Raw genomic sequence first — 27,811 nt, 5'->3', positions numbered from 1 at the left:
CTCTCAAACTGTGGTGCTAGAGGACTCTTGAAAATAACTTGGACTGCAAGATCACTCAATTCTAAAGGAAATCAACCTTGAATATTTATTGGGAGACTGATGTTGAACCTGAAGCTCCAATACTTTGGCCATCTGTTGCAGGGTCAACTCTTTGGAAAAGATCCTGATGCTGGGAAAGATTGACGGCAAGAGGAGAAGGGGGCAACAGAGGATGAGGTGGTTGGATGGATGGCATCACTGACCCAATGGACATGAGTTTGAGCAAACTCGGGGAGATAGTGAAGGACAGGGAAGCCTGGCGTGCTGCAGTCCACGGGGTCGCAGAGTCAGACATGACTTGGCAGCTGAACAACAACAACGGTAGTTGGCTTACAATGCTGTTTCCATGTACAGCAAAGTCATCCAGTTATACATATATGTTTAGTATTCTTTTTCAGATTCTTTTCTTTTTTAAAAAAAATTGATTTATGGTTGTGCTCAGTCTTCTTTGCTGCTCACGGTCTTTCTCTGGTTTCAGTGAGCAGTGGCTACTCTTCGTTGCAGTGGGTGGGCTTCATATTGCGGTGGCTTCTCTTATGGCAGAGCTTGGGCTCCAGGCACACAGGCTTCAGTAACCGTGGCTCACAGGTGTAGTTGCCTTGCAGCATGTGGAATCCTCCCGGACCAGGGATCAAACCTGTGTCCACTGCATTGGCAGGTGGATTCTAATCCACTGTGCCTCCAGGGAAGCCCCTAGATTCCATGCCTTGATGATGTAGTTACCAGGTTCCAGAAGTGCATGTGGGAAGGGAGATAATGTGACCATCTGTCACATGTGATGCTCCGTATTTTTCCTGACTGCCTTTCCCCCAGTCCTGGCTGTGCCAGGGCACCCCAGGGACTCCCATCATGCCCTGACCATCTGGCATTCCAGTCGAAAGAACTTGCTTGCCCAAGTCTTGTTGGGGCCTGCCTGCCTGCTCCACTGAGGACACAAAGACCTGTGTTCCATTACTCAATTCACCCTTTCCAGGGGCTATTTCACGCTGCCAGACCCAGGGCCTTTCCTCCAGATTCAGAGGTCCCAGACTCCAAAGGTTCATGCTTGGGCCCCACAAACCTGGGCCCAAATCTGTGTGGCCTTAGGCAAGTGCCTCAACCTCTCTGAGCTTCACTTGTGTCCTCCGTGAAACGGGAAGGCAGGCCCCCACCCCTCAGGATTGTTGGGATAAATGGGGGAGGAAGGCACTGGCCAGCAGGACAGAGACAGAGGGGAAAGGACCGTCTGCATAGATGCGAGCTGAAAGCACAGGCCGGTGGGCTTGCCAGGGGGCAGTTGGCAGCTGTCACCAGGAGCGACAGGAGTTCAGGTTGGTGGAGGTCCCTGGTTCATGGCCAGCGTCCACATGAGGGCCAGCCAGGCTAGTTCCAGGACCTCAAGTCAAGGTCAGTGTGGGAGAGCCAGGCCAGGGGGCTGACCTCTCGCCCTCACCACAGCCCACTTGTTCCTGGGTCACCATCACCTTTGGCTTTGCAAGTGAGGACATTCAGCTCAACTAGTTCCTCTTGATTCCCTTCATTTTTTTTCCTCTGAAAAATTATTTCTCCTTTCATTGTCACCCTAGAAAATACAAAAATGCCCAAAGAAAAACACAAACCTCCATGAGGTTTTTGGGTTATCTCTTAGTGGGCTCAGAGGTGCAGAGAGCTGCCCAAAGTCACAGAGCCTGGACATGGCAGGGCCAGAATTCAAACCCATGACCACTCAACTTGGGAGGAAGGTAAACAGAGCTTGACAACCACCGGGTCTAGGACTGGCCATGCAGCCTTGGGCAAGTCCTTCTCTTCTCTGCACCTGTTTACTCATCTGAAGACTGGCGCTAATCAATGCAAAGTAGGCAGTGAGCAAGAAAGTGGTGTGCCCACAACTTCAGCAGGGCACATAGGCACCAGATAGGCTGCATTTCTTAGCTTCCTGTGCAGCTAGAGGTGTGGCCATTTGACTATACTGCAGCACATAAGAAAGTGAAGTGTTGGTTTCCAGAGAGGATCTCTAAAGGATGGGTGGGCCTTTCTCCTTCTCCTTGTCTCCTCGTGGATGGCTGGGATGTGAAATGGATAGATGGAGCACCAGCAGCCCTCTTGTGTCATGAGGTGATGCTGAAAGTAACGAGACAGAAGCTGTTCTCCAACACTGAGACACCAACTCCAGACTTTGACAGGAGAGAGGCAAGACATGAACTCATGGCCGACAAGTCAACATTATTCTGAATTTTTCTGGCATCCATTTCCCAACAAACTGTGATTAGACACATTGATGTTGTTTGGTCACTAAGTCATGTCCAACTCTTTTGCAACCCCATGGACTATAGCCCACCAGGTTCCTCTGCCCATGGGATTTCCCAGGCAAGAATACTGGAGTGGGTTGCCATTTTCCTTCTCCAGGGGAACTTCCTGACCCAGGGATTGAACCCAAGTCTCCTGCATTGGTAGGTGGATTCTCAACCAGTGGGCCACCAGGGAAGCCCATCAGATACATATTTTCTCCTGTTCAAATTCCACATACACTTCTCCCATCTGCCCCCATCCCCCACCAGGGGACTCTTTTTTACACTGGCCTCAGTCTGAATACTATGAAATCAAGGGTTCTGTAAACATTAAAATAAACCTAAATCTATTAAAATGAAGTCAGAGTCATTCACATACAAAAATGTGTATTTTTTTTCTTTTTTTGGCTCTGTCATACGGCATGTGGCTTCCCAGGTAAAGATGCAGGTTCTAGCTCTGGGTTGGGAAGATCCCCTGGAGGAAGAAATAGCAACCCACTCCAGTATTCTTGCCTGGAAACTTTCATGGACAGGGGAGCCTGAGTCCACAGGGTCACAAAAAATCAGACACAACTGAGCGACTAAGCACACGCACACACGTGGCATGTGGGATCTTCATTCCGCTACTAGGGATCGAACCCATGCCTCCTGCATTGAAAGCTCTGAGTCTTAACCACTGAACAGCCATGGAAGCGCCCCCTGCAAAAGCAGACTTTCAAAATGACATGTGAGTATCTTGGCAAATGCATTCCAAAGAGGCAACCATAAAAGTAGAGAGTTGTCAAAAACAACCCACTTCAGGATTCTGCAGATTAATTAAAGGCATTAAACAAATTAAGAAAGATTTACTCAAGAATAATTACTAAATGGGAAGGTAAGAACAGTGGGAGATTACGGGTTTTTGGCTTCCCAGCTCCTACTGGCCAGGACAAGCCATGAACATCACTGTGGGAGGGAGCTGACTTGGAGCCAAGTAACACCTCAGGCCACTGGGTGAATTGGATACAGTAGAGATCTCAGAGTGGAGTGTATGGGGAAGGCCAAGGTCTCCTCACTGAGGTTGAGATCCTGGTGGCAACAGATTGGTAACCTAGTCAGGATAGACGATCTCTCTCATGTCAAAGTCTGGAGCTGGTGTCTCGGTGTTGGAAAACAGCCTCTATGTTGTTCCTTTAGTATTTGCCACCCCTATGCACAGCATTACCTCATGGCCCAATATGGCTGCTGGTGTACCATCTATCCAGTCAGGAGGTCGAATGAAATAGCTGGCCCCACGTATCCTGAGGGTCTGAAAAGGTCCATGTATGCACCACGCTGCATGAGAGCCAGAGAGACCCCATCAACCCACAAATGCAGGCAACCTGCCCCACAGGAGGCCATGTGCACACACTGAGAAAATGAAAGAGGGACAGGCGAGAAGCAAAGGCAGGTCTGGCTTGCAAACTGGCCCGAGCACACGCCCCAGGCTTGGGCCTCACTGACTCTGGGGTTTGAGCACAACCTCCAAGCCATTGCTGGCTGGCCCCGAAGCTAGACCGAACCAGGGGTGACTCCCAGAGGGAGTCAGCCTAAAAATAATGAAAAGCAGAAACTCAAAAATTTAGCAGAGACATCAACAGTTGCACATTGTGGGGGAGAGGGACCCTACAGAGTCGGCTCAGCACTTACTAAAACAAACAGAACAAAAACACCACCGGGACAACTCCCTGCGTGTGTGGGGAAAGAGGAATTCAGAGTTGCTAAACTCTATTATTTAAAAAACTGTCTATTTCTTAAAATCATTTATTTGTTTATCTGGCTGTGCTGGACCTTGGCTGAAGAATGTGGATCTTTTGTTGTTGCACACAGATTCTCTAGCTGGGGTGTGTGGGCTTAGTTGTTCTGTGGTATGTGGGATCTTAGTTCCCTGGCCAGGGATCAAACCCACATCCCGCTGCATTGCAAGGCAGATTCTTAACCACTGGATTGCCAGCCAGGGAAGTCTCCACAGATGTCCATTTTTGAGAAAGTTTCCTGGTGGTCCAGTGGTTAGGACACTGCTCTTTTCCTACCAGGGGTGTAGGTTCAATCTCTCGTCGGGGAGCTGGGGTCCCACAGGCCACATGGCAAGGCTGGAAAAAAAAAGCCTGTTTTTGAAAAAAAAAAAAGAAAGAAAAGGCAGCATGACATGTGAAGAAAGAGCTAAGTGTGACCTACTCTGAGGGAAAAAAAAGTAAGTTGATAGAAATGTTCTCCGAGGGAGCCCAGATGTTGCACCCACAGCAGTCAGTCTAAACATTCATAAAACTAAAGTGAACAATGTTTGAAGAATTAATGGCAAATACGATGACAGTGACTCACGAATATAAGATCTTAAGGGAGACACAAAAACTACAGAATAGGACCTAAAGTAAGTCCTGGACTTGGAAGCTTTTTATCACCTGGGTTCCCACAATGCCCTGGGCTTCCTATGTCAGGACTTCGACTGCTGACAGGCACCTGTTTACCTGTCTTCCTGACCCCACCGTGGCTGCAAAGGGGCAGGGACTGATCTGTCTGCTCTGTGCATGACATGGTGGGCTTAAACAAATGATGGGGAGTGGCAGTGGTGAGAGACCCAGAGGGAGCCCAGGCTGCTAGTCAAGATGGTGTGACATCCAGGCAAGGTTCTCCTTTGCCTGGGCCTCAGTGTCTTCCCCCGGGAAATGGGCCCCCCGGGATCTGGTGACGGGAGGACTGGACTGCAGACACAGTGAGGCCTCAGCCAGGGCCTTGCGTCGCTCGGGTAGGCGGCTGCAGACATTCCCCCCGTACCAGGAGCCAGCAATGAGTCCAGCAGAAGCCGAGACTTTTGTCGGAGGTTTAATTTATTACTGTTTGACATCCAGTGACACTGACATACCCTCGCCGGGCCTGCGGGCCCCCGGCCCCGGCGAGTCTGACCTGTCCAATAAAATACAGTACAAGGAGTGGACGGCTACACACATGCATCCACAGCTTTAAACTACAGTGATTCCAAACTGCGGCCGAAACAGTACTGCCAGGGAAAGGGAAGAAAGACAGGTGTCGTGTGTTCCCCAATTCATAATTCGTTTTTTTTCTCCTTTTTTCTCGTTTTAAACAGTTAATGCTGTTACAAACGCTATTGATGCCAGGACAGGACCAGACACAGACAGTCCTACATCTTCTCTGCCGTATAAATATGGAAGATTTTCGTTTATACAGTTTTTATCCCAAGTCTGAAACTACATCTGCTGCTACCCGTTACTGCTAAGGGCTAACACCATCTCGGCTCTGGAACGAGGGGCTCGGGGTCGAGACTCTGGAATGTCGGGACTCAGTCTTCCTCGCTGCCACTTCCTGAGCGGTCCTGGGAGGGGGACAGGAGGAGAGAGTGAGAGTCAGCCTGGCCCTTGGGAGCACCCAGATAGCATGTGGGATCTTAGTTCCCCGAGCAGGGATTGAACCTCTGCCCCTCTGTGTGAAAGTGCAAAGTTTTAACCACTAGACCACCAGGGAAGTCCCCGACCTTTGCTTTAAATATACTTAATCACCAGTGCAGGCAGAACTGCCTTGTCCACACTGAGGCTGGGGTGGAGTGACCTTTGCCCTCAGTCCCTGCTGCCAAGGTCACACCCAAATGTCATTTTCTCCCAAGGACTGACCCCTGCACCCTCACACTGACGACTCCTTGGTTCCTGGGAAGCAGGTTGGGCCTTCTCAGCTCTGTCCCACTGCTAGCTGCCTGTCCCTGTGCCCCTGACCTGCGGGGGGTTTTTTGTTTGTTTTTGTGGCTGAGCCTCAAGGTCTGTGGTATTTTAGTTTCCTGGCCAGGTATTAAACCCAGGCCCTCAGCCGTGAAAGTGCTGAGTCTTAACCACCAGGTCACCAGGGAATTCCCCTGACTTGAAGCTTTAAAACCACCCTGGCTATTCCTGACCACGTACAATCTCTGCTCTTCTATGTAAACATTTTCAACACCTTAGCAAGGGCCACAGAAGGTGCTGCTGGATCCAGACTGGGCAGACAGGGAGCTGTACAGCCCAGACTCTCCTGGCCATAAACAAGGCCACTGCTCCCCGTGTTCAGAATGTCATTAACGTCCCCGTAAGACCACAAACGTCAGCGGTCAGGATTATTCTGAGGCACCTGGTTTTGCTATTACTGCAAATAGCTCTATAAGAAGACTAATGACGATGAAATGGTGCTTGTCAAGCTTTCTGCTGGGAGCTGGGGCCCGTGAAATGCACTTGACCTCCCTGCTTTGTGGAAGTGGAGGCAGGCTCAGAGGTGAAGCAAACAGCCCAGGTCCTACAGGAGGGAAGGGCCAGGCGTCCAGGTGGGAGCCAGAGAGCAAAACTTATTAAAACGCAGCAAGCGAGTCTGTTCCTGCCCCCAGGCCCACGAGACTGTACAGGCTCGGTGCTCCTGCGGTTCTCGTGGCTCCTCCCTGGTGTGCCTGGGGGACCATCACCGAGGTACCACTCACAGCCCCGTTCATGGTTTCAGCTCCCCTGTTTATAGGACTGTGGTCTATGGCACTTTCACTTTCTGTTTGCTTTATTCAACCCACCACCACGGTCTGGAAACCCTCTGAGACAGGCCACGACGGAGCCACAAGCAGAGGCCTGGGGAGCACAGTGTGGTGAGGATGCCACAGCACTGGGGGAGCGGGGCCGGTCTCTCTGAAGGCATCTCCAACTCCCCGCCTCCCGCCCCCTCACGGTCAGCCTGGGGCTGTGCAGTGGGAACTGTGGGCGTCGGGTGGGGAGGAGGGATGCCGTCTGAACCTGACGCCCAGTGGCTCCAAGAGCGCTGGTTCCAGGGCTGCACGGACTTGGGTTTGAGTCCCACGCTCTGTAACACTGAGCCTCATCTGTGGATTGGAGGTCTGAAAACATCCCACAGGTCTAGGACCTGGCAAGAAGAATGGACGTTGGTGACCTGCCCGCCCTGGGGCGTGGGGACCTCACCTCCTCCTGCTCCTCCTCGCTGTCGTCATCGCTCACCACTGGCTTGGCCCTGGACCCGCGGCTCGGCCGCCGCCGGCCCCCCTTCAGCCGATCCTGGGCCTTCTCCTTCCGGCCAAGCTTGATCTTCACTTTGACTGAGCGAGCTGGGGAGGGGACCAGAAGGAAAGGAGACGTGAGCGCAGGGCCCCAGGGTGTCTTGGGGTGGATGCGACCTCCCGTCCCCACCCCCAGGACTCACACTCTGACTCGGAGCCTTCCTCCTCGCCCTCCTCCTCCTCCTCGCTCTCTTCCCCTTCACTGTCGTCCTCCTTCTCGATTTTCTGCCGCACGCTGGTGAAGACCGACTGTAGGACAATGGAGTCTTCATAGATCTGGGTGGAGACACGCAGAGCTCAGGTCGGGGGCCAGATGAGGGGCTGCCTGCCCGCCCGCCTGGTCCCGGACGAGGGACAGCTCAATGAAACGGTCCTGGACAGAAGGTCAGGCGTTCCTCTCTTTTTTTCAAGTATTTATTTATTTAGCTGCGCTGGGTCTTAGTTGTGGCACATGAACCCTCAGTTGTGGCATGTGGGATTCAGTTCCCTGACCAAGGATCGAACCTGGGTTCCCTGCATTGGGAGCATAGAGTCTTAGCCACTGGACAACCAGGGAAGTCCCCCTCCCTCCCCCTGAACAATCGCATCGAGCACCCGGTTAAAGGCTCTGAGATGGCCTGCAGTTTAGCATCAGAGACGCACGGCCTCGCTGAAGCCAGCATTCCCCGGCATGTGCGACTCTAAAGTCTCTTTGCCAAGCAGGCATTCATCCCAGCAATGAGGAAAACTGCCAGGCTGAGGCTGTGTGTGAATCTCATCACCGGACAGGACCCAGCACAGAGCTGGATGTCCTTTCAAAAGCGTCCCTGACTGACCTCGTAACAGATTCCAGGATGTTCACAGAGTGTGCCCAGGGCCCCGTGGACGGATGGGACTGAGTCTACTTCTTCTATTTTGTTCATCTTTATCTTCTGCCACGTTTTCAGTAATGAACACATAGGCCTCTGTAATGAGCGATGTGCTCCGAGGTGCAAGGAACTTTTTTCTGAACCAGTCAATTCACGGGGGCTGGGGAGTTGGGGCCCAGGACCGCTCACCAGGGAGCCCTCCAGGTTGAAGGTCTGCGCGTTCTGACACAGCAGCATCACGTCCTTCTCCAGGTCGTTGAGGCTGCGGTACTTGTGGTTGCGGATGCGCTCCTGGGGGCAGGAGAAGCGGCCTTATCTCGGGGCCCCCTGGCACCCGGGTCCCAGCCACCTAAGGTGAGGTCACAGTGGAACTCCCCGGCTCTGTGTGGACTCGGGGGCCCAGCCGTGGGTGATGGGGTCACCTGTCACATCCTCAGTGGCCAATGACCAGGGCCCCTGGTGGGGGCTCCCAAGACCAAGAACCCCTGCTCCCACGTCCCATGGCTCTAAGCACTCGACTCGGGATTACCTTTATCTTCTTGAAGTCCACAGGCTTGCGGATGAGCTCATAGTACTCGGGCAGCTCCTTGCGGGACGGCAGCTGGATGAACACCTCGCTGAGCTGGCGTCCACTGCTGCTGTAAGGAGAGACATGGCTGCGTCACTCGCAGGCCCTGCTTGCCGGGGAGCCCCTACCTCTGCCCGGCACCCTCCCCACAACAACCACCACCCCACCCCGGGTGCTGGAGGACAGAGATGGTGAGAAATTTTAAAGTCCACTCAGGAGTCATTTCCTGTTATGTGAGCTGACTCGTTGAGTTCTGTAATATTCCCGAGGGGCAGCCAAGCAGAAAGGTCTGCTGCTGCATCTGTATGGAGGCTCTGAACTCACCCACCTCCCCCCACCCCACCCCTGGAGGAAACAGCATCACGTGCCACATGCAGCAAGAGCCTTGGCACCTGCACGAGGGAGAACTCTTTATTTACATATGACACAGAAATCAGTTTGCTCGTGTCAGGAGCGTTAAATGCCAGCGTTTTCAGAGATGGGTTTTTCAAGCATGTTGTGCCTCTCTCGGGTGGCGCTCATAAGCAGTGAACTTCAGAGAACCAGGCGAAAACCCAAGGAGAGACGCCCCCTGACAAGATGCTAATGGGCGACTAGAGCTGTTTCCTAGTTCTTTCCACTGAGCAGCGCTGGTTTTGTACCAGAGAGCAGAGGAAGGGTGAGCTGTCAGTGGTCACGAAATGAGGAATCCAAGCGCTGGGCTCCAAGGCGACAACCCCCTGGGGGCCTGGACAAGGAATGGGGTGAACCGAGACACCCCCGAGACACCACCCCACCAGCGTTCCTTCAGCCTCCAGAATGGGGATCCTGTCCCCCAGAAGGACGGTAGCAGAGGCCCTGCGCGGCCATCCAGGGGGCTGGGGACCTGGTCACCCTCCTTTCCCACTCTCTCCACCCGGGGCCCCACGTGCTCTGGCTGTGGGTTCATTTAGGTCCCGCTCACTGCCCGGGCTCCTCCTGGCTGCTTCACAACACAGGCTCCTCCAGGGCAGGTCTGAGACGGTGGATTCGGTCCTGGGGGCACCAGGAGTGGAGCGCCACCGCCCGTCAGCACCGCTGCCTTCCTGGTCTTTTCAGGACAGTTCTCAGGGAACAGGGTGGCAGCCTGTCCATCTGTCTGCACGTCCTGAACACATCTCATCCTTGCTTTTGGTCTACCAGCCAGGAAGACAGCAGTGATGACCTGACCGCTTCTTGGGTTTTGTCGCCAGATGCCCCATCTCACAGCTGCATTAGGGAGCAGCTTGGCCAGGACTGCCCGCCCCAGAGGCTGCTGCCATTTGCCCCTGGTCCCCCTCTCACACTCGGGGAAACACGGGGGCTGGAATCTGGGCCTCGCACATTACTGGCCTCGGAAGACTACCATCTCTGGGCCAGATGCATGACACCCGTGTTCTCAATGGACTATGTTATTCCAACTGTAATGAGGAAACCGGCGAGAAGCCCGGCCCGAACACCAGCCTTGCTGGTCTTGGCCTCCCTGCCCAGCGTGAAGTGGGGTCGCCTGTGCTCAACAAGGGCCAGCCCCCTCTTTCCTCCGGGCTGAGTTCTCAGCCACGTCCTGCCTTGTGTGGGGCTGGCAGGTCACACACTGGGGGCGGGGAGGGAGGCCAGGTCCAGGCCACTGTCCCCACCCAAGGGCCCGTCCCCAGGGGCACAGGTGTCCTCTCTCTCATGAACAGGTTGGGGGGTGGTTTGGCCACAGGAAAACTGGAATTTGTTCACATAAATTCCAAAAAAACCGAGAACAGGCATGAACTACATTGGGGCCCCTACTTCAGATAAGTGGACTTGGGGTGATGGGAGACGAGCCAACCCTGCTCACTCTGGGAAACTGGTTTCTGATGTTCCAGCAGAGCCCAGACCTGCGCCCCTGACTCCTCAACCTCCTGAGCAAAGGGCTCTCCATTATCTCTCGACCGCAGTGTCACTCTACACTTCTGAGCAGGACATGGGCCTGCGGGTGTGAAGTAACTAAAGTGCCTGCACAGTAGTGGATGCTAGTAATTCCTGCTTTACTTCACTTTTTTTTAAGAAACACCGGTTTGGGACTTCCCTGATGGTCCAGTGGCTAAGACTCTGCTCTCCCAATGCAGGGGGGCCGGGTTCGATCCCTGGTCAGGGAACTAGACCCCCACATGCCACAACTAAAGATCCTGTATGTCGCAATGCAGAATCAATGCAGCCAAGTTGAATAAACAAATAATTAAAAAAGAAAACAACAATAACAACAAAATAAAGAAAATTAAACGCCAGTTTTAAATCCACTAAACTCATTCTGCAGCTCACTAACGGGCATGCGTGTGGTGCCAAGGCTACGTGACTGCCTGTAGCATCACACAGGTGACCTGGCCTCAGAGGACACGGAGCCCTTCAGGGAACTTAGGACGGGGGACTCTGGCACCATTACACAGAGCAACGTTTCATAGTAAAAACCCTCTCACAAACCTCTGGGGGAACCTTTTCCCTGAGGAATGAAGGCCCACCTGGCCTGAAAACCGTTGTCTGGTGTGTTGTGCTGAGCATGGATGGCTGGGGACTGGTCATGTGAGAGGGAGGGGCAGGGTGCCAGGGCCACGGGGACTCTGAAAACCATCCTCTCTGACAATGCAGACTTCTTGGAAAGCTACTGCTGCAAAACTCTGGTTGCCAAAGTGCTGAGAGATCCTTTTTTGTCTTCAGAAATCCCCTGGAGAATACCTCACCCCCACCCTCTATGCACCGGGGCTGGGAGCCTTCCAGGCTTGCTCACCAAGTCCCTCCTTGCTGGGAACAGAACCCACGGTGCTCTGGGGGCTGCTTGGCTCTCCAGGATGGGTGGCCCACAACCTCCGATGTCAGTGCCTCTCTCTACCTGCTCAGTCGCCTCAGAATCACCCAAGCGGCTGCTCCCCCAGGGAACCCTGGCTCCCGCCCTTGCCTCAATATAAACATCACCTCCACGACACCTCGTAATGAAAATGGATGACTGAGGTGAAAGACAGAGAGGCACGGGGACTTCCCTGGTGGTCCAGTGGCTAAGACTCCATACTCCCAATGTAGCGGAGGGGGACACGCCCGGGGTTCAATCCCTGGTCAGGGAACTACAACCCACATGTTGCAACTAAGAGTTTGTATGCCACAAGTAAGATCTGGTGCAGCTAAATAAGCAAATAAATATTAAAGAAAAAAGATAAAGGCACAAATCTTCATTTACTCACTCCTGTGAGCCCCCCCAGCCTCCAGGACTTGGCCAAGCCTGGCCTCTTCTTGAACTTCAGGTCATGAGATCCCACAGGGTGTGCCCCCAGGCGTGGCCGCCCCCCTGCATGGCTCTGAGACCTGCTCTTGTTGGCCCTTGTGCTGTGCCACACGCTCCATGGTGGGCACGTGCCACGGTCTGCTTGTCCCCCTGCTGGTGACAGGAACCTGGGCTATGGTCTGAGATATTAAATGGTGAGCAGCTGCAGACACTGTGTCCCAGCTCTTGGCCTGCATCGTGTGGGAAGGTCCCTGGGGGGTGGGGGGCCTGGTCCTGGAGGCAGGGGCACTCAGTTTTGGTAGCAACTGAGCCCATGTTCACTCTTCCGGCCGTGGGTGAGCCATCTACCAGCATCTCTTGTTGTTTTCCCATCCAAGTACTAACCAGGCCGAACCCTGCTTAGCTTCTGAGATCAGACGAGCTCGCGTGCACTCAGGGTGGTATGGCCACAGACTCCCCTGTGGTTTTAATGCACGTCTCCTTACGAGCATCCTCACAGGTTACTGGTCATATGATGGCCTCTCCCAGGCATCCTTGTTTTCTTACTTTTCCTCCTGGGAATTCTGTGTAGGGCACATTCATCGTAAACGCCTCCAGTTTATGGCATGTCTTTTAAAAAAAAAAAAAAAAATTGGCTGCACTGGGTCTTAGCTATGGGATGCAGGATCATTAGCTGTGGTGTGTGGGATCTAGTTCCCCGACCAGGGATTGAACCCTGGGCCCCTGCCTTGGGAGCACGGAGTCACAGCCACTGGATCACCAGGGAGGCCCCCACAGTGTGTCTTCTTACTCCTTTGATGGTGTCTTTTGACGAGGGGGCCTTAATTTTAATCTGAGTCCAATTTACCAATATTTCCTATTATACCTGGTATTTCTTGTCTTGTGAAAAAAATCTTTGTCTACCCCAAGGTCATGAAGTATTGCATTTCCTTCTTGAAGACTTTGCTATTTTTCTTTTTACCATGCCACAAGGCTTGCAGGATCTTAGTTCCTTGACCAGGGATTGAACCCAAGCCCCCTGCAGTGGAAGCATGGAGTCTTAACCACTGGACCACCAGGGAAGTCCCTGGAAGCTTTGCTGCTTTAATCCTTTCCCATTATTAGGCACGAGGCTGGTTATCCTGGTTAGTTTTTGTCCATAGCAACTGTCATCTTCCCTACCATATCTTGCCTGGCTTTACTAGCTGGAACACAAGCCACGAGGGCAGAGGCTCTGCCTGTTTTATTTGCTGCTCTATCTTCTGCACCAGGAATAAAGCCTGGTACACAATAGGTGCTCAATATACATTTTTTAAATGAAGAAATGGCTCAGGGTGCAAGCCCTAGGGTCACAGAGCAGTGTGCCAACTCAGGTTTCAGCAGGGCCGTCTCTGAGCAAGGATGCCCCACTGCCCTGCCCCTGCATGGTCATTCATACAGCACCCTGTTCCAGAAAGGACCCTGGCAGCAACAGCCAGGAACCCCACTGCCCAGAGAGCGTGCTGCTGTGAGGACTGGCTCTCAAGAAGTTTCTGCAGGCAGAGCTGCCTGGAACTCCATCTCCGGCCCTGCTCTATGTCCGGCCGCCCGGTAGCAGAGGGGATGGGAGTGAAGGAGCCTGGGAGAACCCCAAGGCTGTCAGGACCCTCCCATGACCCCAGTTCAGACACAAAGAACGGAAGCGCCCACCACGGCCCTCATGCCCCCAGCCTGCCCTGCCACCTGTTTTGGCAGCAACGGTGGCTGCTGTTACCCATGACAATGAAATTAATCTCCTGCCTCTAGATGTTAGCTCCCACAGCAGAGATCTTCTCCCTCATTCACTGTCCTGTCCCCGTCACAACGGGACATGACACACAGAGGGGCTGAGCGACCAGGGCCCTGCGTGGAGCCTCGACCCCTCCCACATCTAGCCCACTGGTCCTTTCTTATTCAATGAGGTTTGTCGCAACCAGGCTGACCACACTGTGGGGGAGAGCCCCAAAGTCTAAATGACACATCCTTTGATGTGTTCTTCAAACAAAATTACAACATGTGGGGGACTTCCCTCGTGGCCCAGTGGCTATGACTCCATGCTGCCAATGGAGGGGGCCAAGGTTCAGGGCACTTGGTCAGGGGACTAAGGTCCCAAAGGCCCCAACAAAGATCCGGTACAGTCAAATAAATAACTAAATATTTTTAAAAACCTACAACACGTGAAGGAGAAATAACGATCAGAGGATTTCCCTGGTGGTCCAATGAGCCTGCCAATGCAGGGCACACGGGTTTGATCCCTAGTCTGGGAAGATCTCACGTGCCAAGGGGCTACAAAGCCCGTGCACCACAACTACTGAGCCCGAGCTCTAAAGCCTGCGCTCTGCAGCTAGTAAGTAGCTCTACTCACCACAACTAGAGAAAAGCCTGCACACAGCAACGAAGACCCCAAGCAGTAAAAACAAACAAAACCCTTAAAAAAAAATATTCTCAGTATCTGCGATCATCCATTGGTTATGCCATTCAAACAGATGGAGAAACCAGAGAGGTTATGAGAGCTGGCCCAGACACTTGGGAACTGGGGGCAGGCAGGACCCCAGCACAGGCCTCCTCGGCCCAGTCGGGGGCCTCTCCCACCCTCCCTCGCGCTGTTCTACGTCGAGGCCAGCAAACTTCATCTGTGAGCAGCCAGTGTGAATGTTACAGGCTTTGAGTGCCGTATCACCTCGGCCACAATGGCTCAGCTCTGCCGTTGTTACACCAAAGTGGCCACACAGAACATGTAGGCAAAGGGAGTCTGGCTGTGTTCCTCATTTATGTTCTGCAGTTGCTAAGTCGCGTTCAGCTCTTTGCAACCCCATGGACTGCAGCACGCCAGGCTCCTCTGTCCTCCACTGTCTCCCAGAGTTTGCTCAAATTCATGTCCATTGAGTTGATGATGCCATCCAACCATCTCACCCTCTGTTGCCCCCTTCTCCTCTTACCCTCAGTCTTCCCCAGCATCAGGGTCTTTTCCAGTAAGTCAGCTCTTCGCATCAGGTGGCCAAAGTATTGGAGTTTCAACTTCAGTATCAGTCCTTCCAATGAACACTCAGGACTGATCTCCTTGCAGTCCAAGGAACTCTCAAGAGTCTTCTCCAACATCACAATTCATCAATTCTTCAGTGCTCAGCCTTCTTTATAGGTCCAACTCTAACATCTATACATGACAACTGGAAAAACCATAGCTTGTCTATACGGACCTTTGCTGGCAAAGTGATGTCTCTGCTTTTTAATATGCAGTCTAGGTTTTAATACACTATTCAGGTATATCCTCATTTATAAAAAAACAAACTTTGATTTTCATATAATTTCATACCATGAAATAGTTGTCATCTTCTTTTCATGGCCTCACCACACACCCTGCAGGATCTTAGTTCCCTGATCAGGGATCAAACTCAGACCTCCTAAAGTGGAAGCTTCGAGTCCTGACCAGTAGACTGCCAGGGACATCCCCAAATAGTATTCTTTTGATTCTCTGAAACTCATTTAAGAAAAAATTCTGAATTCAGACTATACACATACAAGTGGTGAGCCAGATCTTATTTCTGCTGATTTGGTTTGTTGAGCCCTGGTATGAATCCTAAAAATAACAGGAAGAATGTCTGTACCAGGGATGATAACATACAGCTTGGTGCCTTCCACTGCTCATCCTCTGACAAGGGCAGACACTGCAAATGGATCACAGCAGCACTCTTGTCTTGCGCACTGAGAGCCTCAGGCAAGCAGAAGCAGTCAACTGAAGATGGTGCTCCTGATAGATCCTACTACTTGCCCCGCCCTGTCCCTCAGCATCACTCTCCTTCCTAGAGTGCAGATCTTCCTAGTTCAGTTCAGTTCAGTCGCTCAGTCGTGTCCGACTCCTTGCGACTCCATGAATCGCAGCACACCAGGCCTCCCTGTCCATCACCAGCTCCCGGAGTTCACTCAGACTCACGTCCATCGAGTCAGTGATGCCATCCAGCCGTCTCATCCTCTGTCGTCCCCTTCTCCTCCTGCCCCCAACCCCTCCCAGCATCAGAGTCTTTTCCACTGAGTCAACTCTTTGCATGAGGTGACCAAAGTACTGGAGTTTCAGCTTTAGCATCATTCCTTCCAAAGATCACCCAGGGCTGATCTCCTTCAGAATGGACTGGTTGGATCTCCTTGCAGTCCAAGGGACTCTCAAGAGCCTTCTCCAACGCCACAGTTCAAAAGCATCAATTCTTCGGTTCTCAGCCTTCTTCACAGTCCAACTCTCACATCCATACATGACTACAGGAAAAACCATAGCCTTGACTAGACGGACCTTTGTTGGCAAAGTAATGTCTCTGCTATCTAGGTTGGTCATAATTTCCTTCCAAGGAGTAAGCGTCACCTCCAGATTTCTCGCCCTGGGCCATTTTCTCTTTTGACTCAGTCAGTAAAATGTATCAGCAAGGGTCCTAGACAGGAGCAGCTGTGCTTAGCCACTCAGTTCTGTCTGACTCTCTGTGGCCATATGGATGGTGGCCCACTAGGCTCCTTGGTCCATGGGAATTCTCCAGGCAAGAATACTGGAGTGGGTTGCCATGCCCTCCTCCAGGGGATCTTCCTGACCCAGGGATCGGACCCAGGTCTCCTGCACTGCAGGCGGATTTTTTTTATCATCTGAGCCACCAGAGAAGCCCCAGATAGGTGCAGCTCAGGATATTAAGAACTGATCTAGCAGCAGAACATTTATCTGATACAGCATCTCAAGATATATACATGCACATCATACATGAAATCTGAAAATAAAATAATGAAACATATTAAAAAGCTATTAGTCCAGGAACTACTCTGAGGGTCCAGTGGTTAAGAATTCACTTTCCATGACAGGCAGACATGGATTTGATCCTTGGTTGGGGAACTAAGATCCCACATGTTGTGGGGCAACTAAGCTTACACGTCATGACAGCCCACAAGCTCAACGTGCTTTGCCACTAGAGGAGCCCTGAGCCACAGTGAAGAACCTGCAAGCTGTAACGAGGATCCCGTGTACCGCAATTAAGACCCAATGCAGCCAAATAAATGTGTTTAAAAGCCCCACCAAAACCATGTTTTTTTTTTACAAAAAATGTTAGAACAAAATTACTTACTAGGTTCAATTTTTGACCCATTACAAAGTCAAGGCCATTTCGAGAATCAGAAAAGTGAAATGCCTACAGCAGTTCCACTTACAGATATTTACTAAGAGCCTCCACCTGCCGGGCACCCACTGCTCTGAGATCAATCTTAAGTGTCAGATTTATGGCTGTGTGGTGTAGGAAAAATCCAGCCTCGTGTACGAGTAAAAGGAGACAATACTCACCAAGGAACCTGCCAATAGGAAAGGTCTCTAAGCCACCTGCCCTGCACTCTCAACACACTCTCCCAATAGAGGAGGGGGAGGGGGGACCTTATTACAGGATCCTCCTGAGGAGGGCTGGACTGGCTACAAGTGATGATGCTGATTAATCAGCACCTAATGAACCAACATTTCTAGTGAACTGACTGCTTTATGGGGGCCAATGACACGCCTGAGCTTATGTGTCTTTCTTCCTTTTTAAAATATTTTTTGAAATCAACGGTCACATTACATTTGGCATTATGTCTCTTTTTAAAAATAAGTTTATTTTTGGCTGTGCTGGGTATTCACTGCTGTGTGGGGTTTTCTCTTGCTGTAATGACCTACTCTTCCCTGGAGTGTGTGGCTTCTCATTGCGATGGTTCTCTTGTTGCAGAGCACAGGCTCAGTAGTAGTGGCGCATGGGCTTAGCTGCTCCGTTGCAAGTGGGATCTTCCCAGAGCAGGGTTAGAAGTGTCCCCTGCATTGGCAGGCGGATTCTTCACCACTGGGTCACCAGGGAAGCCCTAAAGATTTTTTTTTCAATGTGGACCATTTTTAAAGTCTTTCTTGAATTTGTTATAATATTGTGCCTGTTTTTATGTTTTTGTTTTTTGGCCTAGAGCCATGTGGGATCTTAGCTCCCCAACCTGAGATCAAACCAACACCCCCTGTATTGGAAGAGGAAGTTTTTTAACCACTGTCGGCGAAGTCCCTGAGGCTCATGTTTCTTAATACAGCTCAACAACGAAATCAAATCTCATTTTAAAGAAAACCTGACCCCCACTCCGTTATGCCGGACTTGAAACCACTTAGCTTGAATGAAACCTTTCTGCTGGAGAAGAGACAGCAGACCCAGGGCCACACGGCAAGTGGCAGAAGGCAGATCACAACGCAGGCCACTTCTCAGGTGTGCCATCTACTCCAGGTGTCTCAGCTGTGGCACGTGGGATCGAACCTGGGCTCCCTGCATTAGGAGCACGGAGTCTTAGCATGGCAGAGTTGGATACGACTGAGCACATGAGCCACGAAGACCATTAGAACTGGATCCCTATTTTTTTTGTTGTGGTCTTTGGCGTGCTCTGTCTCAGTTCAGTTCAGTTCAGTCGCTCAGTCGTGTAAACTCTTTGCGACCCCATGAATTGCAGCACGCCAGGCCTCCCTGTCCATCACCATCTCCTGGAGTTCACTCAGACTCACGTCCGTTGAGTCGGTGATGCCATCCAGCCATCTCATCCTCTGTCGTCCCCTTCTCCTCCTGCCCCCAATCTCTCCCAGCATCAGAGTCTTTTCCAATGAGTCAACTCTTCGCATGAGGTGGCCAAAGTACTGGAGCCTCAGCTTTAGCATCATTCCTTCCAAAGATCACCCAGGGCTGATCTCCTTTAGAATGGACTGGTTGGATCTCCTTACAGTCCAAGGGACTCTAAAGAGTCTTCTCCAACACCACAGCTCAAAAGCATCAATTCTTCGGCGCTCAGCCTTCTTCACAGTCCAACTCTCACATCCATACATGACCACTGGAAAAACCATAGCCTTGACTAGACAGACCTTTGTTGGCAAAGTAATGTCTCTGCTTTTGAATATGCTATCTAGGTTGGTCATAACTTTCCTTCCAAGGAGTAAGCATCTGTCTAGACCACGGCAATTACCAGCAGAGAGTGAAGCCCAGGGGTGGAACTGGCCTGACACCTTGGGCAGCTGGAGCTTCTTCCAGCAGAGTGTGTGGCAGGCTCAGAATCTCATTTTGGCTCAAGAAGGCCACCCAAGTTAACCTTCTTGTGGTCTGGAGCCCCACTTGGCTAACAACCAGGCCCGTGCCCACGCTGACTGGCCTGGGGTTAGATGATAGCAATCAGCACTATTTCTCACAACATCTCACCCGGGCGCCTTCCATGTCAGGCTGGGGACTGGGTGCCAGGCAGATGACGCTGACCCCAGACCTGGCCCTGCAGGTGGAGGCCTGCCTCCTGTCCCTGGAGGACCCAAGCTTGGGCTCCTGATGGAGGGCCAGTGTGGCCTGCCACAGGCTGAGGCAGGAGAAGCCTGAGGCCTCCCTGCCCGCTCAGGAAAGGGCTCCAAGACCGCCTACTGTCATCCGCTCCCTTCTCGCCAGAGGCCCATGTTGAGGGGACTGGAGCCAACTGGGGCGTCCTCTCCTAGAGAATGTTTCGGCTCAACAACCTGCCCGGGCCTTGTGACTCTGCCCCGGTTTTTCTTACAAATCAAGGCACAACCTTTCCCCCGGAGAGCTATCTGCTTTTTTATTCTAATCAAGGCGTTCAGTGCACCTGCAAGGGCAGAGGGCAAATGCAGAGAGGGTCTGGGCAGTGGGCCCCAGGCCCGGGTGAAGCTGCCATGGTGCATGCCATAGGGCCCTTCATCACCCACGGGGGACTCTAGTGCTTTTTTAAAAAAAATAATTGTATTTATTTTTGGCTATGCTGGGTCTTTGTGGCTGGGCAGGCTTTTCCCTAGTTGTGGCAAGCAGGGGCCATTCTCCAGTTGCGGGGCTTGGGCTTCTCATTGCGGTGGCTGCTCTTTTTGTGGAGCATGGGCCCTAGGGTTTGCAGGCTTCAGCAGCTGCAGCACGTGGGCTCCAGAACACAGGGTCAGCAGTCATGGTGAGCACGTTTAGTTGCTCAAGCAGGATGTGGGAACTTCCCGAACCAGGGATCAAATCCATGACTCCTGCAAGGCAGATTCTTAACCACTGAGGCACCAGGGAAGCCCTGGATCTTGTATGGACCCTAGATCTACAGACCCCTACAGTTCTTACAGGGTCCTTGCTAAGAAGACAGGAGAAGGGGACCTGGGCCCTCTGGGTCCCCACCCAGTGGAGCTCAGCTCTGGGAGGCTTAGCCTGGGCACCTGTACACATCACCAGCTTTCTGAACCCTCTGGGAATAACTTCTGAGACTCTCCTAAAAACAAAGATGTTCTCTTGCACAACCTCGGCTCCGTGAGTAAATTCAGGACACCTGGTGCCGACACGCCTCCACTGTCCATGCAGATTTTACAGCAGCCACAGCTCTGCCCTGGAGCTGCTAACAGTCTAGCTCTACACCCCAGCCAGTTGGGCACAGAGGGGGTTCTGTGGGGTCCTAAGGAGGCTGAACCCTGAAGAAGGGCCTTCTAGAAGATGCACTTCTCTGAAGCTGTCCCAAAGGCGCCATGGGATGTGCCCTGGGACACATGACCGCTGACTGGCATCTGGAGACAGTGCCCAAATGTTCTGGCCACCAGCAGCTGCCTCCCTGCGAAGGGTCGGGGGAGAAGACAGCAGCTGGCACCACACACAGTCCCTGGCCAGACCCCGGAGCCTAACTTATTTGCATGCTTAAAGTGGGAATCCCTATTTCCAACTTAATTCTGGTTTCACTCATGGCTATTTAACAGATGGTTCCTCTGTGTAGTTTTCAGGTTTCCAAGCACCAAGAAGGTGCCCTGAGAGGCCCTGCACGCAGGCTTGGCCTCCAGGGCTGCCCAGGCCAGGACTGGTCAACTGCAGATTCTTCAAGCATTTTCCCATAGTGAACCCATAGCGGGTGTTGCATTTTCTTTCTTTTAAATTTACCATCTTAATCATTTAAAAAATATATTTACTTATTCATTTATTTGGCTGCTCCAGATTTTAGCTGCAGCACTCAGGATCTTCAGCTGTGGCATGTGAACTCTTACTTGCGGCACGTGGGATCTAGTTCCCTGACCATGTATTGAACCCAGGCCCCCTGCACTGGGAGCACAGTCTTAGCCACTGACCACCAGGGAAGTCCTGGGATGTGCAGCTTCACCCTGACATAGCAGGGGGTTGCAGCTGCCAATGCCAGAAGCTGCACATGCCTATGTCAGAAGCCGTACAACTCCAGGGCGTGCTACTCACAGGGCACATGGATGGGCGGCAGGGAACTTGAGAAGGGTGGGTGTGGCAGCCCTAAGTCTGAACACACATGAAGGGAGCAAAAGGTTCCAAATCAGGACATTACGTGCATGCAGACAAGGGTATAGATGCGAAGGTGCAAGCAACCATGACTGTGTGGGTATTTGGACAGAACTGTGGGGAGATCTTGAAATCAACACTTGAAAGCAAACTTTGGAGTGGTGCTGATCAGTGGCAGCTCAGGGCAGGCCCAGCCACTTCTCTCTGGAGAGACCGCATCGAGCCTCCATGACCACCAGGGGCAGGAATGGCAGCCCCATGAGCCCGGCTCAGCAAGGCAGGCTCCCTCCATGGAAGCCAGCTACTGATAATGTCTGGTGACCATTCTGTGGCAGCCAGAAGAATCAAGCTGTAACAGTCTCTCCTTCAGATCCACGTTTAACTCAAGTACAGTGCTTAGCTAATCACAGGGTTCTAGAAGTGAAATGGGATCTTTAAGCCCAAAGTTTCACTTTTCCTTCTGGGAAGGAGTAGTTGGAAGTCTGAGACAAAAAAGTGCGTTAGGTTGCCTCCGATTTCTATGTCTATTCTCCTTGGTGTGGTGCAGTGGTCAGTCCCTCAGAACCTTCCAGGTAGATGACAGGTGCATCACAGAGATTATAACCTGGCCCAAAGAAAGGTCTGGCCTTTGTCCTCAGCTGCTGGGAGGCCATCTCTCGGCCCTTGAATGTCCTGCCTGGGCGGGACGGGGGGGCAGGGGTGACTTTCTTTAATTGGGGGCCTTGGGCACAGAGTCTAAGAATGTGATTCTAGGCAGAGGTGTGGGGTCACACTGCATCAGCTCAACTATAGAGGGGTGGAGACCAGGCAGCCACGTGGGTGGTCAGTCATGTCTATGTGACCAAGTTCCCAGACAGCAAGGCTTGCGGGCTGGCAATGCTCCGTGTGCATCTTCCTGTAATGTTGCCAGCAAAGCTGGTGCTGCCTGCAACGCCACAGAAGGATGCTGCCCACTATGCCTCTCCCTTCGGCTGGTTCTAACCTGTGTCCTTTTGCTGTAAAAAACCATCACCATGAGCACACCAGCTTTCAGAATGTTCTGAGAGTCCTTCCAGGGGATCATCGAGTCTGAGGATGGACCTGGAGACCCTGGACTCTGCAGCTGTGGTCAGAAGAGACAGGGTGGGGCCTAATCTTACAGCTGCATGAACCACACCAAGGTTTTCCCCGGGACTTCACACTGTCTGCTGAGAACATCAGAAATGTCAGCTTGTTCCCACACATCATCTCTGAAGCAATTGTGTGCCTTGTCTGATCTCTTCCTGTGCGGCCACCAGCAACCCAGCAAGTGGAAGGCCCAGCTCCAGTCAAGAACCAAACTCATCTCAAAGCTGGAGTGCGGGTGGACTTCCCAGAATGGTCTTATTCGCTGTCCTTGTAACTGCTCTGCAGTTCCCCCAGCTTAATGGAGAGCTCCCAGTCTAGTGTTAGAGAAGGAAATGGCAACCCACTCCAGTGTTCTTGCCTGAAAAATCCCACAAACAGAGGAGCCTGGTGGGCTACAGTCCGTGGGGTCGCACAGAGTCGGACACGAGGTGGACTGACTGAAGCGATTTAGCAGGCATGCCCAATCTAGCGTGGCCGTCTATTCCAGGGGGACATGAGGTTAGACGTCAGCCACCTGTCCAACCCTCAATGGAGGCACCGCTGTGTGGGTCCAACAGGGCTGGGAGCTCAGCTCTGTGATTGCAGCTGGGTTTCTCGGCAAGCTGGATGACAGAATCCCTAACAGGATCTCTGTGTCCTAAAGACCAGTCTTGACGAGGGTTCCCTGCACCACGCCAGACTGATTTACCACCCATTTCACACAGGCCAGGAGAATGGTGGTTCTCAGCAGCTGGGGGAGCCACTTTCTCTTGTGTCCCAGTGGCGAAACACGATGCTCAGATGGATTTTTCTCTAAGTCACAGGATGACAGCAGGTGGACTGACAGCTGACATACCTTGTCTTTGGTTTGAACATATCCAGGGCCTTGTCAGTAAGATGCTGGTTCCAAGTGTCTATTTGCTGATCTGCTTGGCTGCATCAGGTCTTCGTTGGGCCAGGCGGGGTCTTTAGTGGTGCAACGTGAACTCTTAGCTGCCGCATGTGAGACCTAGTTCTCTGAGCAGGCGTGGAACCCGGGCCCCCCGCACTGGTCCTCTTAGCCAGTGGACCACCAGGGAAGCCCTGTGGTTTTTTAATAACCGAGATGTAGCCTGCTATGGGGAAGTATATACATCTGAGGTGTATCCCTAGTAAAGGTTTTCAAGTGCAGACCCAGATTCCAAAGTCTCAGAGGGTCCCTAGTGCCTCTTCTCTGTCAAGTTCCCCCACCAGAAGTAAGCACTGATTCACATCCATCGCCAGTGATCAGCCTCTGAACTTCCTGTAACTGGAAGCGCACAACTTGTACTTGTCAGTGTTTGGCTTCTCTCCCTCAACAAAGCATCTGTAAGATTCTTCCAGGCAGCTGACGCTGGCTGTTTCTGTGCTTGGCAGAATTCTGCTCTCCATTAGGCCACCGTGGACATGTTCTCCTGGGGGTGGACGCTGGGCTGTTTCCTTTAGGGCAGTTGTGATCAGAGCTGCTGTGGACGCACCGGTGCGTGTCTTCTGGTGGGTGTGTGCGCTCAGCACTAGGACTGGAGTGGCCATGTCAGAAGCAGTCAGTGTGTCCAGCTCTGGGAGACAATGCCCAGAGCCCGGTGTGCCCATGAGCAGCGTGTGAGGTCCTGGAGCTCCACGTTCTGGGGCACATGAGGGGGCACATCACTCCCATCCACTTGTACGTTTCCTTGTGGTCATGACGTTTGTGCAGTGATCAGAACACCTTTTCATATGCTGACTGGTCATCAGGCCATCCTCTTCTGGGAGGTGTCTGTTCACGCCTTTTGCCCGTTTTGTTTATTTTCAAATTTCTGGCTGTGCTGGGTCTTCGGCACTGTGCACGGGCTTCTTCCACTCTCCAGCTGGGGTGCTTAGGCTTCTCACTGTGGTGGCCTCTCTTGTTGCAGAGCGCGGGCTCGACAGTGCAGGACTGGCAGCTGGGCCACGCCGGCTTAGCCGCTCCATGGCGGGTGGGATCTTACCAGACCAGGGATCCAACCCACGTCCCATGCACTGGCAGGCAGATTCCTGACCACTGGACCACCAGGAAGTCTCTGCCCGTTTTATTTTTATTTATTTAAGGTCACTCCATATGGCACATAGAATCTTATAGTTTCCCCACCTGGGATCAAACCTGTGCTCCCTGCATTGCGAGCGAGCACCAGGTCTTAACCACAGACCATCATGAAGTCCCTTTATGCCTGTTTAAAATCTGATTTTCCTTTGCCAGTCTGTAACAATTTTCACCATCTGTTAAGAGGGTGTCTTCTGATGAACAGACGTTTAACTTTAGTGAAGTCTCGCTTCCGAGTCTTCTACTGCTAGTGGCGTTTCTGACCTGAAGCCGTCTAGCCTCCTTCCAGGCCACGAAGATTTTCTCCCATGTTGCTCTTTTCACATTAAAAAAAAAAACCTTTACTGAAATACAGCTCATTTACATCACATTTGTCTATCATCCATTTAAAATTAATACATGTGTGCAGGGAAGGGAGAGGTCAAGGTTCATCTTCTCTGTCTGGATATGCCAGCAATCTGCATGACGTTCAGAAAAACCCATCCTTCCCCACTGACCTCCAAGGGTCTTTGTTTTCTCGATTCTAACAAGGTTCTTTTGGAAGAATATTATTAAGAAGAAAACACCAGGGTCTGTCATTTTCACTGGATTTTGGTACGCTGCATATTTTGAATAATTGCTGCTCTACATTTCTTTTTCTTTGTGGAATCTGCCTCAGAGGTGAAGTGTCCAAATGAGTTTGATGTTTTGTTCTCAACAATGACACAGATTATACATTTTTAGGCCCAGCAGTTGAACTTGAATCTGCTTCTTCTCCACTTCATCCTTTGTTTCTCTTCTTAAGACAGAAAATTCTTAGCACAATTTGCATCCTTTATTTGGGTTCTATAACAGTCACTACTCACCCCAAAATTCACGCTAACAGTGTCTCCAAGGGATGCCCCCGGGCTCACACCTTCACACTATTCCCTCCCACAGATTAATTCCCCCCACTTTGCTTGTGACTAACTGCTAAGCATTGCTATAAACTCAAGCCTTCCTGCCATGGAGACAGCCTTATGGACCTGGATGTAGCAGGAAGCGGAACAGACACTGGGGGGCTGAAGGACGACCCTGGCTGCCCTGCGCACCTGCACACAACCTGCCCTGGTGGGCAGAACACGCACGCATCTCCTGGGAGGGCTGTGAGAGAGCCATGGTTTTCTTTTTCTGCTTTTTCTATCCTTTTTTTTTCCCCTAGCCCACACTACATAGCATGTGGGATCTTAGTTCCCTGACCAGGGATTGAACCCGTGTCCCCTGCAAGGTAGCACAGAGCCTTAACTACTTGACCACCAGGAAAAGTCCCTCTCTTAAGGAGAGCTCCTGATCTACTCAGGACCCTCACTGAAGCAGAAAGCACACAGTCTTCTATTTGGTATCTCTCTGAGGGCAGGGACCCAGGTCTATGTCTTCTCAACAAGCGGCTGACCTGCGATGGCCCAGGGAGACTACATCAGGTGGGAAGAGGGTGCGAGGGTTGGGGGCAGGTGTCTACAGGAGACCCACTGGCTCTCTGCTCCAGCCACAGGAGCCTCCTCACCACGGTCCACTGGCCACGTGATCGGCCTCCATCACAGCAGACACCCTCGTCCTCCACTCACCCTACTGTGGGGCCCCTCCTGGAGCACTGGCCCCAGACCTGCCCTCCTTGGGGCTCTTCTCAAAGGTCACCTTCCTGCCCTCTCATCACGGCTGACACTGTCTCCCGTCTTCCAGGACGTGAACATCATGTCCCATGAGGTCAGAGACTCTTGAGACGGAGAACCAATCAGAGTTTGTGGAGTGACTGCCCTGGAGGCAGTGGGCTCACAGGGCCCCCCCGGAGCCCCCACTTACCTGTCCTTGTACTTGATCACGGCATCCACGATCTTCTTCATCTTCTTGGTGAGGTTGGGCGGGTTAGGAGAGAGCTTCTCAGCAGGTGGCCGGCCGCGCTTCTTCTGCTTCTTGCTCTCGTCGTCCTTATCGCGGCTGCGGGTGCTGGTGGTCGGGGTGGAGGGGCCGGCGTCGCTGTCTCGCTTGCGCTTCCGTGACGATTTCTTCTGCCGGACCTCCTCTTCGATCTCCTCCAGCGTGCCCTCCTCGATGGCCTTCAGGGTCAATAGTGGTAAAAATAGGACAGCCAGCACCGAGGTCGACAAGCAGAGGCCGCGCGCAGACCCGGGGGCCCAGTGGGGGACAGCTCTGCCTCCCCAACCCTGTCCTTCACGGACATATGGCGTCTGTGACAAGTTGAAGAGTCACAGCCTCATGGTGCAGAGCCGCAAAGAGTGGGTGCCTGTCAGTCCTCCACCGGGAGGTGACCTGGTCAACACTGTGCGCCCGACTGCCATGCTGTTAAAACAACTGTGCTAAGATCCACATCCCACAGAACCAAGTGCTTCAAACACTGTCAAGTGTGCAGTTCAACAGTATCAGGAGTGTTCCCACAGGTGGACCACCATCCACCTGTCTGTACAACCGAGGCAGCAGGGGGATAGAGCCCAGACCACACCACGACCCATCGTTCTGCTCACTAAGTTGTCCTAGATACACTTCCTCTCGTTTTTCTGCAGCACAATTTTTAATGTCTATTAAGTATTTTCTCGCACAGCGGGCCTTAATTGAACCTCTGTTCTTGGGCAATTTAGGTTCTTTCCAACTTAGGGTGGGGTGGGGTTAGGGGGTGGGCTGTTTTTAAGTAATGCCATGACCAGACATCTGTCTGTCTTTCAGATTGATTCTTGGAAGTGAAACTGCCGAGTTGAAGGACATGAACGTGAATGGTCACTTTAAAATAGCTCCGAATGATGAATTCTCAAAGTAGTAACTAATCTGAACACCCAGTGAGAGGAAGCCAGGTGTCCAGGGGAGGCTGGAGTCAGAAATGGGAGGGGGGGTCTGGAGCCAAAAGGAGGGGAGGCACTGGTTACTCATCTCAGTGACTTGCTGCAACTGTGGGCAGGTAGGGGCCAGGCACTGGGGCCAGGCACTGACCACCGCCCCCTGCGGAGGGGAGACAGTCACACCCCCCACAAATGCGGTGACAAGAGTGCTGACTGCCATGGGGAGGGTGAGTGGTGCTCCAAGGGTGCGGCAGCTGATGTGTCCTGGTCGGGGGTGGGAAGTGCTCCCCTGGGTGGGGCACGTCAGCAGACCTGAGGGCTGGGGGGTGGTGGGAGGAGGTACCCAGGCTAAAGGAATAGCATGGGGGCACAGAGCGGGCAGGAGGACCTGAGAGTAGGCTGGCCCAGGGGCAGGCATGCAGAGGGCTGAAGCGTGCCCCCTCTAATCTGTATCTACCCGGAACCTCAGAGTGCCATCTTACAGGATAACAGGACCTTTGCACACATAATAACTCAAGGACTGAGATGAGACCATCCTCTGTTAGGGTGGACCAGACTCCAGGAGACAGAAAAG

The 27,811-nt window shown here is 52.4% G+C and overlaps 1 protein-coding gene and 1 non-coding gene across 7 annotated transcripts in view; one reads left to right on the top strand and one right to left on the bottom strand.

Moving 5' to 3' along the window:
- Window positions 1–5,134: 5,134 nt before the first annotated feature.
- The window catches only part of SMARCA4 (SWI/SNF related, matrix associated, actin dependent regulator of chromatin, subfamily a, member 4), an 89,908-nt gene continuing 67,231 nt past the window's right edge, over window positions 5,135–27,811 (bottom strand). For 4 of the 6 annotated variants that reach the window (XM_055545023.1, XM_055545055.1, XM_055545047.1 and 1 more), the window contains 6 exons: window positions 26,249–26,502; window positions 8,731–8,839; window positions 8,391–8,492; window positions 7,497–7,629; window positions 7,259–7,401; window positions 5,135–5,655 (listed from right to left, as the gene is read on the bottom strand). In XM_055545023.1, coding sequence (XP_055400998.1) covers window positions 5,623–5,655; window positions 7,259–7,401; window positions 7,497–7,629; window positions 8,391–8,492; window positions 8,731–8,839; window positions 26,249–26,502 — 774 coding nt within the window. In that variant the 3' untranslated portion in view covers window positions 5,135–5,622. The remainder of the gene's footprint in view (window positions 5,656–7,258; window positions 7,402–7,496; window positions 7,630–8,390; window positions 8,493–8,730; window positions 8,840–26,248; window positions 26,503–27,811) is intronic. The other 2 variants (XM_055545040.1, XM_055545061.1) reach the window with 1 other exon arrangement.
- TRNAG-CCC (transfer RNA glycine (anticodon CCC)) lies at window positions 10,823–10,895 on the top strand. Its single transcript has one exon. It is a non-coding gene; the product is annotated as a tRNA-Gly (tRNA).

This window comes from Bubalus kerabau, chromosome 1 (genome assembly GCF_029407905.1).
Source record: "Bubalus kerabau isolate K-KA32 ecotype Philippines breed swamp buffalo chromosome 1, PCC_UOA_SB_1v2, whole genome shotgun sequence".
NCBI lineage: Eukaryota > Metazoa > Chordata > Mammalia > Artiodactyla > Bovidae > Bubalus > Bubalus kerabau.
This window is presented reverse-complemented; position numbering and strand designations above follow the sequence as displayed.